The 16,772-nt window shown below is 42.3% G+C and overlaps 3 protein-coding genes across 4 annotated transcripts in view; 2 read left to right on the top strand and 1 right to left on the bottom strand.

Annotated features, from left to right (window-relative positions):
* The first annotated feature begins 165 nt into the window (after window positions 1–165).
* On the top strand, window positions 166–6,708 carry mdm4 (MDM4 regulator of p53). 2 transcript variants are annotated; one of them, XM_028407161.1, is made up of 11 exons: window positions 166–337; window positions 877–964; window positions 1,050–1,124; window positions 1,253–1,386; window positions 1,495–1,544; window positions 1,847–1,911; window positions 3,388–3,484; window positions 3,574–3,734; window positions 3,866–4,045; window positions 4,207–4,275; window positions 4,358–6,708. In XM_028407161.1, the coding sequence occupies exons 2-11, from the start codon at window positions 893–895 to the stop codon at window positions 4,925–4,927; spliced, it is 1,473 nt and encodes a 490-aa protein (XP_028262962.1). In that variant the 5' UTR covers window positions 166–337; window positions 877–892; the 3' UTR covers window positions 4,928–6,708. The 2 variants fall into 2 exon arrangements, with proteins under 2 accessions (XP_028262962.1, XP_028262961.1); XM_028407160.1 differs by having other exon boundaries at window positions 3,851–4,045.
* Window positions 6,709–12,704: 5,996 nt separating this feature from the next.
* Window positions 12,705–14,868, top strand: myog (myogenin). Its single transcript, XM_028405955.1, has 3 exons — window positions 12,705–13,387; window positions 13,981–14,080; window positions 14,169–14,868. Exons 1-3 carry the CDS (start codon window positions 12,854–12,856, stop codon window positions 14,285–14,287), a joined length of 753 nt encoding a protein of 250 aa, XP_028261756.1. The 5' UTR covers window positions 12,705–12,853; the 3' UTR covers window positions 14,288–14,868.
* Window positions 14,869–15,414: 546 nt separating this feature from the next.
* ppfia4 (PTPRF interacting protein alpha 4) overlaps window positions 15,415–16,772 on the bottom strand; it is a 45,703-nt gene continuing 44,345 nt past the window's right edge. The window contains exon 31 of the mRNA XM_028406078.1: window positions 15,415–16,650. The gene's annotated coding sequence lies outside the window, so the exon portion shown is untranslated. The remainder of the gene's footprint in view (window positions 16,651–16,772) is intronic.

The following is a 16,772-nucleotide window of genomic DNA, read 5'->3' as shown; positions in this document are numbered from 1 at the left end:
GTGTACATCATTACGTAAAAAATATTTGTTTCCAGTGGTGGTCATGTTCAATTCTAATAGAGCTTTATATTTTAAGAAAATGCTTATGACGCCACCATGAGTGTTAATGGTCAAACAGTAGGGGGCGCCACATTCGAGCTATGTATCCGGAAGTTGTGTAGCTTCATCGTTTTGAATCTGTAGTCCAGCTAACAGTCTCCTGCTTGTTAGTTAGCTAGCGTTGAGTGAAAAGTAAACATTTAGCAAGTTGCATATTTATATTATGTCGACCAGCTGTTAAGGCAAACAGTGCGTATGGAACAATGTAGCAACTGTGAAGTAATGCCAACTCCTTACGGTAATACCTTAACGGACATATTGTTGAGTAATTGTTCGCTAGCTTCCTAAGTTAGCTTACGTTAGCCGTGTCGTTACGTTAGCTAACACGTTTGCTAGTAACGATAGCAGATTTACCACCTGCCAAAGTTATTTAGCGAGGTTCCCGCTCACGTGTCTGAAGACAGTGTTAGCTATAAGTGCGCGCGTTTGTTCTACATTTGTAATTAAAGTTAGCGCGGCTACACGGGCTATGCTATTTGAAGAGGGTAAAAGTAGTGGTCGAGTGGTGTAACGGCTGTATCCATGCAGCTGCCTGGTAGCCCATCCCTGCGCAGGCTGTGCAGCTGCAAACAAATTAGGCCAACGACAGCGAAACTGTCTTATCTTTACAGGTGTCGCCATTACAGCAGACTTTAAACATCCCAAAATAACAATATTGCGCCATTGACTGATATTACTTGCAGCGTTTGAAGTCATCATATATCTATATGGGTGGTGTTATAGGTACTGGTTTTAAACAAAGTGTTCCATATTGCGTGTCACATTTCTGAATTTCAGACTTGGTTCGTTTAGTATGAGCTCCCTACCAGCCCAGCCTCCGGCGTCAAGCTCATCATGCAGGACGCTACCTGGAGAGGGGAATCAGGTAAAATAAATATATAAAAACGAAACAAATTGATGTATAAATGTTTTATATTCGGTGCTAAGCGGTTTTACTGTTGCCCATTTAGGTACAACCTAAAGCCCCTCTCCTGCAGATTCTGCGTGTAGCTGGAGCCCAGGAGGATGTCTTCACACTCAAAGAGGTGAGCTGATGGGTAAAAATGTCAACTTTGTCTTACACGAGATGCTGACTAAAATGTGGTAGTTTCTGTTTGGTAACAATTTCACCTGTGGCTGCTGGTAATATGAAATATGCACTTATGCACTGAAGGTGATGCATTATTTGGGTCAATACATCATGGGAAAGCAACTGTATGACAAGCAGAGGCAGCACATCGTCCATTGCCAAGATGATCCTTTAGGAGAGCTGCTTGAAGTGGAAAGCTTCTCTGTCAAAAACCCAAGGTACGTATCCACATCCAAAATGGACAGCCTATAATAAAAAGTAATAGTCAGTTATATAGCAGACTATCTGGATAGTTCTTTCTAAACTTTTGTTTTCTTATTTTACAGCCCGGTGTATGAAATGCTCAAGAAGTATTTGGTTGTGCTTGATTGTGCTGGTAGGTTATTCCTTCACTGTCTGATTTACGTTCTGTGTACATCTTTTGTAAAACTATGGTTTTAGGTTTCAGTTCAGACCATTATGTTCTTCATGTATTTTATAAATAATCATTCGTGTGACTGCTTGTGACAGTTTGTGTGTCTCTTGGGGATGTGAGGATTCTGCAAATCCCCCCAGGAGAACTCTCTTTTCCAGCTTATTCTTCAAATCCAAAGAAGAAGGCCTTAGTGAGAGTGTGTAACGCTATAATTAAAGAAGGGGGGTGTCCTTTTCTGTTGCTGTGTTTTATCTGAAATGCAGACGCTGCAGAGAATCTTTCTGTGGGCCGTGAATGTGTTGAGGGCGGAGTGGAGGATCGTGGTCAGGTAAAGCTGAAGCATGGTGCTCAGAGGAAACAGAGACCCTCAGCCTTTCTCACCTCACTACACACAACCCTTAAAGGTCTAGCAGGCAAAGGCCAAGCGTAGACTGCCAGCCAAAATCAGTTTTTTGGCATTTACATATTTTTTAAAGAACTGGAATGGATCAAAACCACTTAGAAGTGATAGAAGTGGTTTGTCATGTATTTCCTATCGGATACTTCTCACTTGAGATACCTGATACATTACTCTATAATGGATGGCACAGAAAATAGCAATTCATGATAAGGGATGCTTTGCTGGCACTTGGGGTAGGCCCTTCTTTTTACTGGAAAAAGCAGCATCATAGTACAGTCATGTTGTGACATACCCCTGCCTTCATTTATATAGGTGATGTCCGGATATGCATATCTGTTCTGATTGCATGCTAAAAGAAGTCCATACTGATTTGGGAGTCAAATCTGAATTGCCTGCAGTCTGAACAAGGGTGTGGGTGCTCAGCTAAAAGAAATAAAACTTTACATTTAAAGTGTGTACTGAGGGGAGGAGGGAAGGGCTGCTGTCTTCATTGGTGTGCAGTTGTACAGAGTAGCACCGTCTCTGTACAACCCCATCCTTGGTTTGGTCTGGTGGTCTTTTCAGCACTTCATTGTGACCCACCAGCACCACCCAGCGGATGGGGGGCAGAGTCACTGTCTCTGTCTGTCTCAGAGTTCTCTTCTCTGCTCTTGACTGGAGGATCACAGCTCTTTTCAGCCATAGGCCTAATAACCCTAAACCTTTTAACCCATCCCCACTTTCCTACACCCTTTTTCCCAGTTCATATTCCTTCTGTGCAATACAGCTAAATAATGTTGAAAGAAAGACAGATTTTTGTGGTTTCCCTATGAATCAAATGAATCATTTTATTTCCAGTTGCTGCATGTAATAAATCCACACCAAGGTCAAATTTTTAGCTCTTTGATGTGTCTTTTTAATGAGCTTAGAAATGTGTTAACCTGTATTTCTTTCCGTCTGTGAATATGCACACTTTTACTATTACAGTCCCTAATAATTTTTTTATATCATAACCACTGTTTCATTCTTACACTATGTGTATGTATGTGTATATCTGATCTTGCCATATGTGTTTAAAGGGTAGAACACATGGTACAGTAAATGCATTAAATTCCATGGAATTGCATGTGCTGCATTAATGCTGCACTGGAGTCTTTTAGCACACTCTTATTTATTTATGTGCTAATTATTACAGCTTTCGTACTTGCAGTTTTACGGTTTGCATACATTTTCAGTGTCAGTTTATTTTCCAAATGATTTTGACCTCCCTTCCCACTGGCCCGCACCCTAATTGCCCAGCCCCTTGTTCCCTATACCGCCACACCTCACCCAAAGGCCCTTTGGAAAAAGAGCTGTGAGTCCTCCAAGTACTCAGTCATGGTTCTGTGTTCTAATTTTTGTCTTTGACATTACCTTCCTCTGTAGATGGGTGGAGGTATGGTCAGAGTAGGGATGGGGGCCTGTGGTGATGGCCCTCTCCTGCAGACCATGTCACAGAGACGACCTCGGGAGGCGGATGATGGTATTCAGATTCTCTTCCACATACTACTGTTTATTTAGGCCAGATGTGTCAACAAAAGACTTAATTTGAGCTCTTCCTAAATTTCTTAGACTCTCTTGAAGGCCTGCCACGATCAGCCTGCAAACGACCCAAGCTAGATGTTAGTCTAGACGAGTGGGACCTCTCTGGCCTGCCCTGGTGGTTTCTGGGAAATCTCCGCAATAACTACAGCCGTAGGAGCAACGGCTCTACTGATATTCACACCAACCAAGTAAGAAAATTTGTGTTTTTAACAGAAAGAAAAATGTTGAATCAGATCTAACAAAAGCTAGATATTTGTGTGGCAAAATGTGGTGCTTAACAGTGGTGGTCTGACTGATGTGTCAGCTGTCTCCTTCACAGGAGGAGGACACAGCCATCGTATCGGACACCACAGATGACCTCTGGTTTCTGACTGAGGGAGAAAGTGAACAGGTGAGTGTGGAGATGAAAGAGGCAGCACTTGAAGAAGGTAGCAGAGGAGAAGAGGAGGCTCCACCTGAAGATGATGATGGGGGAAAGGAGGAAAAGGCAGATAGAGAGGTATTTGATTTGTTTTTGATGTCCACTTACATTCATTTATATCACTAAAATTAGCTTCATAACCTTTAATTATTCTCCTTGAAACTATTAGAAATAAGCTGAGAGATGTTTTTAATAAGCCACAGACAAATGTCATTGGATGTGTTGTATGTTTTATTCAGATGCAGGAGGAGCCAGATGAAGACTCCCAGTGTCTGAGTGATGACACAGATACAGAGATCTCAACACAGGTCTGTATCTAGTTTTAAGATGAAGATGCTACCACAGAAATATCAATATCAATTTTTACTTATCTGCTATGTGATTTCTCAGGATGCTTGGCAGTGCACAGAGTGCAAGAAATATAACACCCCTCTCCAGAGGTACTGCGTTCGCTGCTGGGCTCTGCGTAAGAACTGGTACAAAGACGTCCCTCGACTTGCCCATTCCCTTTCTGTTCCTGACATCCCAGCATGTAGTTCCCTCACTACCCACGATGAGGAAGACGACAGCGACACAGGCATTGATATCCCAGACTGCAGCAGGACAGTGTCTGATCCTGTCATCCTGCCCTCCCACTCCACAGCTGACAGACCATTGCCCACTATGATTACAGGGAAAGGCAAAGGGCCTCGGCCCTCGGTCTTCCATAAGGAAGAGCAGCTCTCAGAAGGGGAGAGTCAGGAAATTCTGGGCATGGAAGATGAGGATGTCAGACCTGAGGTGTTGTTGGAGCCGTGTAAGCTCTGTCGAGTGCGACCACGCAACGGGAATATAATACATGGACGTACGGCTCACTTGATTACATGTTTCCCATGTGCAAGGAGGCTACATAAGTTTCAGGCTCCTTGTCCAGGGTGTGGAAAGATCATTCAAAAAGTTATTAAGATTTTCATCCTCTAAAAAGCACACAAACGGATACACAACAAAAAATTACATTTAAACATCCTTAACCAAACAGCTGCATGCGTGTAGACGCACACGAAATGTGCACCTTACATTCAGAATCGATGGATAAACAGAAAATCTAGCACTTGGTGAAGCTCGCTCTTGGTTGCATGGTTTAGTTTGCATTACACTGCCTCTAAGATATTAGATGATTCCGAGGACACACGAGTTCCTCATATCAAACTTTTTTGTCGTGCCACGTTTTAATAAGGGACATAAAAATGGAAGACATATTTATTTATTTATTTTTTCTGAGATCACCTAGGTGCGGGCAGTTAGAGCAAGCCCTGATTTGATCACATGAAGGCTTGTTTTTCTTGATGATGATACATGTAATTTCTTAATAGTTCTTGCATTTGTTGAGTGGCGCTATTCAAAATGTGTTTCTTCTTTTCGTTGTTGTGATTTTCTGTTTCCCAGGATTCTATTGTCATCTGGACAAAAATCTGCAGGTATGTAACAAAAACTCGTTTTCTTTCATCCCTTTGGGCTTTTTTGGTGGTTTTAGTATACCCGTCTTCTGTATGTGTAGTCACTGAGGCTCTCTGAGCTATGAAAACTTGAAAAGAAAAGGCAAACGGTCTTTAAGATTTTGTTTTTATCATTTAGACTTACGGACATACTTCCCACCCTACTCCCCACTTTTTTTTCTCATAAAAGTCACGTTCTCTCAGCATAAGTGAATGTATTATAAAATACAAACTTGGTCGCATAAATCCTGTTTCTTTCTAGTGGTATTTATGGTGTACACTTAAATTTAATCTGTTTGTGAATGCACAGCTGAAGCACTAATTTGGTGTGATTATGCAATATTTACAATTGCCAAACCTCTGACAGCTATACCTGCTTGAAGTTAAAAGATTTTTGATTCATGTTCAGAAAACCCTTCTAAACTGATGATAAATGAGCAATTTATGTATATTTTGTGTTTAATTTATTTATGATTGCGTTTTAATTGTGACCACCTCATGAAGCAGAGGGCTGCACTTGTTACAGAGTTCTAGTATGTAATTTTGTTCAAAAAAAAGTGGAGGGGAGAAAATAGGCTGTGTTACTACATGTAGCCTCCTTGAAAATGCCTGCATAGTACTTATTGGGGGTCAGGGGTTTGAGTTAAGCGTTACACTGCCATGTGATTACGTTAAATTTGTATATTATTTGTATATTATAGATTTTATTGTGCTGGTTCTGCATTATCTGAAGAATGTATTACTGGACCACAAAGATGTTATTTCTTTTGAGTGAGGTTTCTATAAATAAACATGGTATATAATTCTATATAATTTTCATCCGTAAGATGTCCAGTGGCTCTGCTTTAGTATAGAGGGAACACCATAGTTCCTTGGTGTGCTCCTACTTGCGCTTAAGCTTTCTACCAGCAGGTGGAGAGAAGTTTCAGTATTGTAACGGTTACCCCTAGAAAACTGTACAGTACTAGTAATAACATGTAATGCTTGTTTAGAGCATGCCTCTTGTTGTGACTAAAGTCTGCACAGAGCTGTGTCAGAGCTATATTATCCATGTAAAAAAGCTATAAATGATTAAAGTAGCCTGTTGTGTTTATCAGCATCAAGAGGAACACATATTTACTAGATACAGACCTCAAATACATGCTATACTAAAAACAATACTACCAGAGATACTGGTTCAGATTGTAATTCAGACTACAATGTGCTTGAAAAGTAGCTGATGTAGTTTTTTTTATACTTGTTATGGAATAAAATGTGTTGATTTGATGAGCAAATGTTTGCAGTTTATTCTCTGATTTTGTGGACTTATCCAGCTGGGGGTAAGTTGATATATGTACGCAGTGGTGAAGTGTGTGTGTGTTTTGGCTGTAGAATAAGTCATTGTATGACAGGCCAGCTGTCATGTGTCTTCTCCTTGGCTCCAGCACCTGCGACTCTCCTCTGCTTACTCACTGTTCCTCTGCTGCTCGTACTCGTGTCCGCCTTATTTTTGTCCTGCTCTTGAGAAGTGGGGCAGACGCCATGCCCTGTACAGTGGACATTGCTGTAATACTGCTGCTATCTAAGTCGAGCCATGAATACTGAAGCTACTTTATCCCAGGGTGTTATTTAGATACTGATTACTCATTAAGGTACATTCCCCCAGTATGGGAAGTCCCCACCAACTTCCATAAAGCAATACAATTACCCGCAGCATAAAATGATATGTCTGCTTGTTCAAAATTCTTTTTAGTTTATTGTAATCAAGTGATGGGGATAAACAACAAATGTGATAATTTACTACTCATATTTTATTATTAAATTAATTAACTAAACATATTACAGTTTTTCTGTAGACAAATATACAAATATTTTAGAAGCTTCTCATAAGTACAATATGTAGGCGTAACCCTAAATATTTGAAACATCCATAGACTCGTGAACTGCTTCCTCATACTGCTTTGTCTGTGGCGTCTAATGCATCACACAGCATAGACAAGGCACCCACAGCTTGGCAGTTCTAGAATGGCACGGCCCAGGGAGTGGTAGGGGATCTGCATGTTTCCATGGTGACAGTATCTCAGTCCCAACATCCCAGAATAACATGACACATTCTCTCTTTATCCTCTATGGTGTATGCAATACTTCCTGAAGGGAAAATGGTTATTGCACCATCCTTTTGACCGCTTTCATTGTCTTGCTGTCATTGCCTCTAGCCGGTTTTGTTGTAAATGAGGAACTCTCTCCTAAATAACTAGTAGACCATACATGTTGACTATATTTGTCATTTTATTCCTGTGTCCTTCGTCTGCATACCTCTGGTGAGCCTCAGCCTGTTTACCCTTCTTTGCTTTCTTCTGGTTGTGCGTCTGCATAACTGCAACTGTATCTGTGTAGCCAGGACCTTTCCCTTCTCACCTCCACGCCCCCCCACCCATACACACACATTCCCTCTGTTGTGTCCGACTATTTGGTCGCTCCAGAAACCAGGTCGCTAAATTTGTCCCACTGCTGACATGCGAGAAGGTCATTGGAGCCGGAGAAAAACAAAGACACAAATACAGGAGAAGGTGTAAAGATAGAGAGTTTGAAAATTGAGGGTGGGGGTGGGGGGGTGGAGATGTGACAAGTTAAGATGAGTTAGGAGGAGAAACGCAGCACCTAGAGCAGGAAGCTAGATGTGGAAGATGATACTGAAAGCTGGCCGGATGGGGATGTGGCCATAGTTCCCCCATAGCTATCCACACAAATCTGCTAACATCACTCCGTAGGCGTGTGCGCGTTGTTGGCCTTGGATGGGATTCAACCATGTTTCCTAGAGGAACTGTGTGGTTTACACTTGGATAAAATCAAGGTGTAAATTGCCTTTGAATGAAAGTGGATAGATTTTATGAGCACCGAGCTCTCTCGTGTCAGATATCTGAAATGAGACCGACACTCTCACCGTGATAGATGCTCCATTCTCTTGCCTTCGGTGCCTGCTTTGAGTATCGCACAGCCCATGGCATTATTGGAATATATGTTGTGTAAATGATCTAGTTGTGTGTAGCATGGGTTATTTACAGTGAATAACTTTAGGGGTTCCATGCACTGCAAAGTATGTTAGTGGGAAGTGGGGTATGTATGTAGGTATGAATATGTATGTGTTTGTGTGCTGGAGCCTTGCAGTGAGTGGGGATGCCAGTGAAGGGAAGGGCAGCGACTGGCTCAGGGGCTCAGTCCATTCTTGTGATTTAACATGACACCACTTGCACTAAGACTGCAACAGCTGCATATGCACATGCCGGCCATTCTGTTTGTTGTAGGGGATTATGCGGCGATAAAAGCCCCAGTGAGCAGAAGCATGGCTGGGCTACACAACTACTGTCCCCCCCCCCTGACTTGGAGAGCTTTCTCCAGGCCTCCAGAGCCCTGTGAAAACACAGGTGGGGCACTTCATTCTGACCAGGAATGAATGGGAGTATTCTCCTGATGATTAGCCAGGCCGTAGTAGTGTCACAGCACCTTTAGACATCAGTCAAACTGTGCAGCTCTGTAACTTATGTAAGCTTCATTACTCAACAGAGACAGTGTAGTAGTCGGGTCTGACTGCTCATCCTTTTTCATTCTCGTTTGATTACAGACAGTGTTTCCCTTGTGTTGTATGCACTAATGATTATTCAGCACAAGTCAACTGCATTGTCATCTTTCCCCATTAATGTTGTGTAATCTGAATATAGTGCTGAGGGTTCAGTAATGGATGTGTAGTTATCATGGCGACAGTATGGAAACCATCTCTGAGACGACAGACTCGGGCATCTGTTGCTGTCACTATGGTGACCGTGATCTCTCTCAAAGGCTAGAACATAATGTTGCATGAATCTGGATTTCAGACAGAACATTGCTCTAGGCATAATGCAGAAACTAAGTAAAGCTGAAGCAACAAAAATACATATTACATCTTTTATTAGTTGAACTTCTTTTTACCATTTTACCAAAATAATTACCACAAATGGCCACAGGAACCTACTAGTTTCTGATGAGTATGCTTTTGCTCTTTCTTGAGAAGGTACAGTAATTGTAAATTAACAAGGGAACCTGGAGTAGTTGATCAATCGATCTCTTTCAGATCTAAGCAGATGGACTTCTGTTACTTTTAAGAAGACTTGCTTTTGATAAATAAGCTAGACACAAACTTTAATACTTGGCTCCAATACTTTTGTCCCGTTGTGTTGGACTGTCGGTTTATATTGACTCACCAGCCCACAGTGGCTGGTTGTAATGCTAATTTCAGTACAAATTGTACAACACAAACCACAAATCTGTTATATCTGTTATTTCTTTATAATTATAAGTCTTACATGGGAACTTCAAATTATTATGCTTCTTTATTATAGCTGTCTCAAAACTACCTGGTTTTAAATTGTATTGTTTTGCCACCAAACCTTCAGGGAATTGTTTAAAAAGGAATGATAAATGAAACACTCTGTACTGCACTGGCAGAAACATTATTTTAAAAAATGACCTGTATAAATAATCTCTTCTAACTTGTATCTCACTGGATGAAGTTCCCACTTAATCTTCTTTTAATCGACACTCTTTTATTGTTATTTTATTCTCCTCTTACATGTACGCAGATGACAGTTCTCCAGGTCAGTGACGATCTTGAGGGTTGAGGAGGGCTGAGCCCCCATCCCTCCTACCTCTCAGCTCAGCTGTCCCACAAATGTGCTGCTGCTTGTCACTGAGGAGAAGAGGAACAGTGTTACCAGTGACAGGGCAATCCCTGCTGCTACACACACACACACACACACACACACAACTTTGTGAATATATATGTATATTTAGTTTTGAACATTACACACACAATGATTCAAATCTTAATTGTAAATTTTATAATACAATTACACTACCAAACTGCTTAGAATGCCAATTTCCAGTAAACAATACATCTAATTGGTGGTAAGTAAGTTTTCATTTTCACATCTTTTAATGAGACTGTAGTTATAATGGAAGACTGCATACAACAAATAGTAAATAAACATTTCATCTCCTGTGCTGCACTGCATCCCTAGTGCTCACTTCAAAATGCTGAGTGAGGACTTGTTTCTCAAACAAGTGTGCCTCTAATGCAAAACACACACACACAGAGTTCTCTAGTTCTGCTGACAATGGGTTAAGATGACAGAGCGTTATGACTGACTCTGACACACTGCACACCCCCTCCCTGCTGCACCCCTGAGTCCAACACAGGCGTCTTTGTACTCACTCCACCATCAGTGACCATCCATCACAGACTAACCTGACAGCCCACCGCAGGCCTGCGCCAAGTGACGAGTGCACACTCTGCCCCAACCCCTCAAAACGTCAGCTCAGACCCCAGGACAGGACAATGGTCCACCGGACAGGCCTGCCAGCCAAAGCACAGCCTGACACTTCATCTCAGGGCTGAGACTCCTCTGTCATTTCCTCTCACAATAGTTACTAAGCACAGTTTTAATAATTAATGCCTGTTTTCAGACACATTGTATGAAACAAGCATTAATCTTCCATTTATCTCTGGTGTAATCACTCAAACCAGCATAAACTTATGCACTTAAATTGAATGAAGCTATGTCTGAACACACCAGTAAATAAGTCTTTTGAAACTGGTAGAATAATCTGAGATGACTCAGATGATGTTTGAGGGGGCCTGCATACTGGTCATCCACAGTATCAAAACATATCTGAGGTATTAAATCTTCAAAAATGCTATCAAATTCAAATTTTGTCTATCAAAGTTGCTGCTCATCAAAATATCCCAGATATTTTTACTACATGGCTTTAACCAATACTTATGTTATGTTAGCTAAAAAACGTTCCATTTAACGTTAGATTTATTACTAAATTAAGGTTAGCAAGGCCATCTCCTCGGGGTCCAAGAAGGTTCATATGGCAAATCAGTGAAGTAGCCAAGCAGTCTTATATGATTATAAAAAGGCTGGGGATATTGGGAATCAATAATGAATTTTATTAACAAGCCTGTATGTCATAGTTTAATAACAACATTGATGTAATTTTGTGTATGTCTTTGTGTCTTTTTGGGGGCTCATAAAGTCTCTGTAAGTCACTGAAAATCTACAGTGAAAAGACAACATGTCCAAGGCTTGCCTTGTGTCCTTGAGAGTGCTATGCATCAGACACTACACCCCTGTACATTTTTTGTACTGTCACCACAAATCATTATAATACCCCTGCTGCCAAAATGTCCATATGTGTATCACTGTGATAAACCTATGGCAGTGTCATATAGGATACCCTACATATGGATACACACACACACACATCTCGCACTATGCCTATCATTCCAGGCCACTTCTCTGCTGACAGAGGTTTGTGTGCTTTGGCTGTGCGTCCATGCTAGAGGAAGCCAGTCCGAATTAGTTTGTGAGCTATGAGGTGAGACATGTCCTGGAAGGATTATCACCCGGTGGCTAGGCTAACACTGGAAGAGGTCTGGCTGGAAGAGGTCAGGACAACCAAGGCCATTCCACTCTGTGTTCATCTCATTATTGTCCCCAATTTCTGAGAGCCAATGTCAACTTGACGCTCCACTTACTGTGCTGTGTGACGGGTACTGTAGCTCAGAGGGTCACTTGCGTCACACTGTGCAATCATCTTAGAAAAAAAGTCAGTAGATATGAATGCAGTTACATAAATACAACACCCAGAAACAATGGCATGAGCATTTATGTCACACATCTCACATATTTAATAATGACCTGGTTGATCATGCACTTGACATGACTACAGTCACCTGTGACCTGCTTTTACAAGAGTACACAACAGTCTGTGGCCTCCTTCATGTCCCATCGAAAAGTAGAAGACAAACTTCTTCTTGTCACTGCAGATCGCTGGCTCCCAGTTGAAGTGACAGCTGTCTCCAGACTGTCCCCACTCTGCCTCCCCCCATGGCGGAGCACTTCATGTATGGAGAGGGACGCAAGTCAGGGATTAGCTCATTAGGGTGGACATCTTTGATCCGAGGTTATCGCTCCCATTTCCACGGCAACCTGATCATATCCTGGACTCTTAAGACACATGTGCACACAAGCCCAGAGAAGGACACACGCACGCACACACAAACGGGCCATAAAGCCCTAGAGAGCAGGGCCCAACAGAGATGTGGAGTGTAGATGTGCAGCAACAGCTAAACGTCGTGTCAGGTTTCTGGGGGCTCGTGCTAAATTTAAACCTGTGATCCTGCAGCAGGCAGAGGGGTTTAAATGCCAGCCTACAGTTGCTCCACACCAGTTGTTCTCCACACGTCTTCCACTCATCACAAACTCAGGCCAGGGCAGAAGACAGGCACACACTCCCCAACACACTGGACCGAAGACCACATACTGAAGAGCAGTTCCAGGGGACACAGGAATCTTTGCCCCCTTACATCCAGACCACAGCGTTGTCCAGTATGGAGCTTTTCGAGACCAATCCTTACTTCTTCCCTGACCAGCGCTTCTATGAAGGAGGAGACAGCTACTTTCCTTCTCGCCTGCCTGGGGCATATGACCAAACTGGCTACCAGGACAGAAACTCCATGATGGGCTTGTGTGGGAGTCTCTCTGGGGGCGTTGGAGTCGGGGTGACAGGCACTGAGGACAAACCCTCTCCATCCAGCTTGTCACCTCACTCTGAGCCTCATTGTCCAGGTCAGTGCCTGCCCTGGGCCTGCAAGCTCTGTAAAAGGAAGACAGTGACCATGGACCGACGGAGAGCAGCCACAATGAGGGAGAAGAGACGACTGAAGAAGGTGAATGAGGCCTTTGATGCTCTGAAGAGGAGCACCCTGATGAACCCCAACCAGAGACTGCCCAAGGTGGAGATCTTGCGGAGCGCCATCCAGTATATTGAAAGACTGCAGGCCCTGGTGTCGTCCCTCAACCAGCAAGACTCTGAGACAGGACAGCAGGGATTGCACTACCGACCCAGCCCACCTCAGCCCAGAGTAAGTAAGACAGGCAAGGTCACAAACAGAAAGAGAAAATATTCAGGGCATCAAATGGAAATTGGCACAAGATGTTGATGAAAAATCAGAGAAGAGAAAAATAAACCCCATGGTTAAAAATGAAAAGTTCATAATGTGTGAGCTGGATGAACTGATTCACTTTAAAACCTTTTAAAGCTTTGGAAATGATCGTCAGGACCTTTTTTGTGGCTTTAGGTGGGGATTGTGTGTACCCACAAAATGATCATCCATTTTCTCTTTAGTCATTTTCAGGAATATAGTTTGTGTTTTGTAAACAAACACTAATGTAATCGGTGCCAATATATGTAAAAAAATATAAAAAAACATGATGTACATAAAAATGTATTGTGTATTTTGGAGAAATGTGTACTCATCATTCACATTTGTCCCAAGAGACACTGGTGGCGTGTGTGTGTGTGTGTGTGTGTGTGTGTGTGTGTGTGTGTGTGTGTGTGTGTAGTATTACATTGCACTGTACTGTGTACTGTTTTTCTGCATGGGGTAGGGGGTGTGTGCTGTATCATAACAGAGTGACTGACAGCAACTTCTGTGTGTGCATCTCCTGGTAACAGGTGTCCTCGTCAAGCGAGCCCAGTTCAGGCAGCACCTGCTGCAGTAGCCCAGAGTGGAGCAGCACTCCAGAGCAGTGCACACAGAGCTACAGCAGCGAGGGTAAGCACAAGTTTCAGCGCTCGGCGTTAGATGAAACAGATCAGTGAAGTCAGATTGACTGACTGAGTGTGTGTCCTTCTCTCCACAGATCTCCTGAGTGCTGCTGACTCCCCGGAGCAGGGGAACATGCATGCCTTGACCTCCATTGTGGACAGCATCACTGCAGCCGATGGACCTGTGGCCTTTCCTGTGGACATTCCCAAATAGACCCTCCACCCAGCAGACCCGTAGATGCACTGACAAAAAGCAAAGTAATAACTGGCATTGTATTCGGACAGCCAATCCAACTGATGTTTTCTGTGTATCTACTGATCTATTCTGTCTTATGCTAAATTTTAAGATCTGTCATTGATCAGTATTGCAACTCTGCTGATCTTAGGGTCTGCTGAATTCCTCCTGTTCACAAAGAGGCCTTATTCCCTTTATTACCTGCCTTGTCCCGGGGTCCAGATCTGTCTGTCAGAGCCAGAGATTTGAGGATATTGCTGCATGAACCTGACACCTAGCCAGTAAAGTGGATCTCTTACAGACGCATAGAACTACAGACAATAACAAAGCCTGTTTTTTCTCCTTACTTAATTTAAATTTTCAAAACCTTTCCCTGATTTTTTATTCTTTTTTGTGTGAGTTTTAATGCTTAAAAACAAAACATGAGTTTATTTGTGGGGCCAATATGTACCATGGCAGTTTTGACCAAGATCTGCTTAATATAAACTGGTTATGAATGCTAGTGATGTAAATACGTTCCCTTTTTCTACAGAGTGGTTTTGCCATTTTATTTTTTATTTTGTGCTAACTTATTTTTGGACTTTTATAACTAAGATTGTTGTGTATTTGTAGATGTTCTGAAAAGTGATATTTTCTCTTTAATTCTTGCAATAAAGACCATTTTCAATAGAATGTCTAATCTCATCTTGAACCAATGACATCACAATGAACACAACATCCAAAATCTTTAAAAAACAGCTTTACTTATGTCTATATAGTGTCATAAATACAGTACACTTTTTTTAAATAGCCAAATAATAATAAAATCTTGATTTGTCAGCATTGTTTCACACCTGGAATAAAGACACAGTACTCATAGCTGCCACATAGCACATTACACCTTTTAGACACCTTGAAAAAACCACAAATCAAATAAAAAAAGATTGTACACCCATCCAGCACTTCACTGGTTCATATGCTGTGTTCTCATTGGATGAGGAGCTGGTCAGCCAAGAGTACTGACTGCTCACTGGCAAGTCTCCATGGCAACTAAACTGGAGGTGACAACAAGATTAAGACAAGTCTGTCACTTAGAGCAGTTTGATGTGGATATCACTGGCTGATGTTGAGCAGCAGTTTACAGTTTGATTTGAGAGAAAGTAAGGAATCAAGAGAGAGGAGCTACAGTGTTCACACTACCATCCACAGAGGAATCATGGTCACATGGCTGGGGTCGGCCTGACACACACACACACACACACACACACACACACACACTACCTCTCTACAAGTCTCCAGTAGAGAGATTCATTCTCTCGCTCACTTACACACACACTCACACAATTCATATTAAAGGATTCTCTCTATTCTAGGCTACATAGTGTTCTACAGAAGGCGAGAGAGGCAGAGAGAAAGAGAGTGAGAGAGATAGGAGGCGACAGCTACATCGTGTCAAAGGAGAAGAAGAAGGAGAAAAGGAAAAGAATGGCAGAAGAGGCAAAGACAGAAGTCTGAAATTGGACCCATGAACCGGTGAAGAGTCCTTGTAGAGTCCTTCCCTTAGTGAGTCTCTCCTACCAACAATTCACATACTTACGGCATACAGCAAAAGTCACACAAAGGTCCGACACAGAGAGAAAGAGAAAGAAAGAGAGAGAGAGAGAGAGAGAGAGAGAGAACAGTCACTATTGAATACAGGGCATTGGGTTTCATACAGCAATATTATATTGTTTTTTTCATATATATTTCCAATATATATATATATATATATATATTTATATAATATTTCTATAAAAAACATAAGTCATCCATTTTTATGTACAGATAAATGAGTAATACCTTGCATAACCGGTAGAGGGGTAATGTGCAGTGGGATCTGCCATTTATACAAGTATTCATCATTCCCAAGTCCAGACCAACACCAGGTCACCAGCACCTGAAACTTTTTTTACACTATTCAACTATTGTGAAGTACATGAAGACACTGGAAGATTGTTTTGGACTTGGCCATGTTGAGACTATTAGAACCAGGACAAGAACCCACAGCTGAGACCAGGGGAGCAGGATCACAACACCACAACAACAAGGCTACTGGGAGCACTGGGGTAAACTGGGAGAGACCGGGAGGAGCCTCCTTTACAGCAGCGAGCACAGCCAATGAGCACTCTCAAGAGTTCAAAGGTCAGAGTTGGCCTCTGTATTGCACGTGTCCGAAGGAGAGGTGAGAGGTGAAAGGTGGGAGGCGAGGCTGGGCGACAAAGGGAAGAAGGCTCCCCCTGAGGCACCCAGGTCTCCCTCTCCAGATTTGGCATATCACTCTCAAAAGGCCGCAAGCATATGTCCGTATAGGTAATGAGAATGCACTGAAAGAGAGGAGGAAGACAGAGGAGGAAAATGAGGCAGAGACTAACATCAAGCCTGAATTTTGACCCATAATTATGCCTAGTAGCATTAATCTATATTTTCGGCACAAATCCAGTGACAG

The sequence above is a fragment of the Parambassis ranga genome, chromosome 5 (assembly GCF_900634625.1).
Source record: "Parambassis ranga chromosome 5, fParRan2.1, whole genome shotgun sequence".
Taxonomy (NCBI): Eukaryota; Metazoa; Chordata; class Actinopteri; family Ambassidae; genus Parambassis; species Parambassis ranga.
The sequence above is the reverse complement of the archived record's forward strand: the minus strand, read 5'-3'. Positions and strand labels throughout refer to the sequence as shown.

Coding starts and splice junctions, on each gene's coding strand:
- myog (XM_028405955.1), top strand. CDS start 12,854: ATGGAGCTTTTCGAGACCAATCCTTACTTCTTCCCTGACCAGCGCTTC. Junction 13,388..13,980: donor CCAGCCCACCTCAGCCCAGA/GTAAGTAAGACA, acceptor TCCTGGTAACAG/GTGTCCTCGTCAAGCGAGCC. Junction 14,081..14,168: donor ACAGAGCTACAGCAGCGAGG/GTAAGCACAAGT, acceptor TTCTCTCCACAG/ATCTCCTGAGTGCTGCTGAC.
- mdm4 (XM_028407160.1), top strand. CDS start 893: ATGAGCTCCCTACCAGCCCAGCCTCCGGCGTCAAGCTCATCATGCAGG. Junction 3,485..3,573: donor ACCTCGGGAGGCGGATGATG/GTATTCAGATTC, acceptor TAAATTTCTTAG/ACTCTCTTGAAGGCCTGCCA. Junction 4,046..4,206: donor AGGAAAAGGCAGATAGAGAG/GTATTTGATTTG, acceptor TGTTTTATTCAG/ATGCAGGAGGAGCCAGATGA.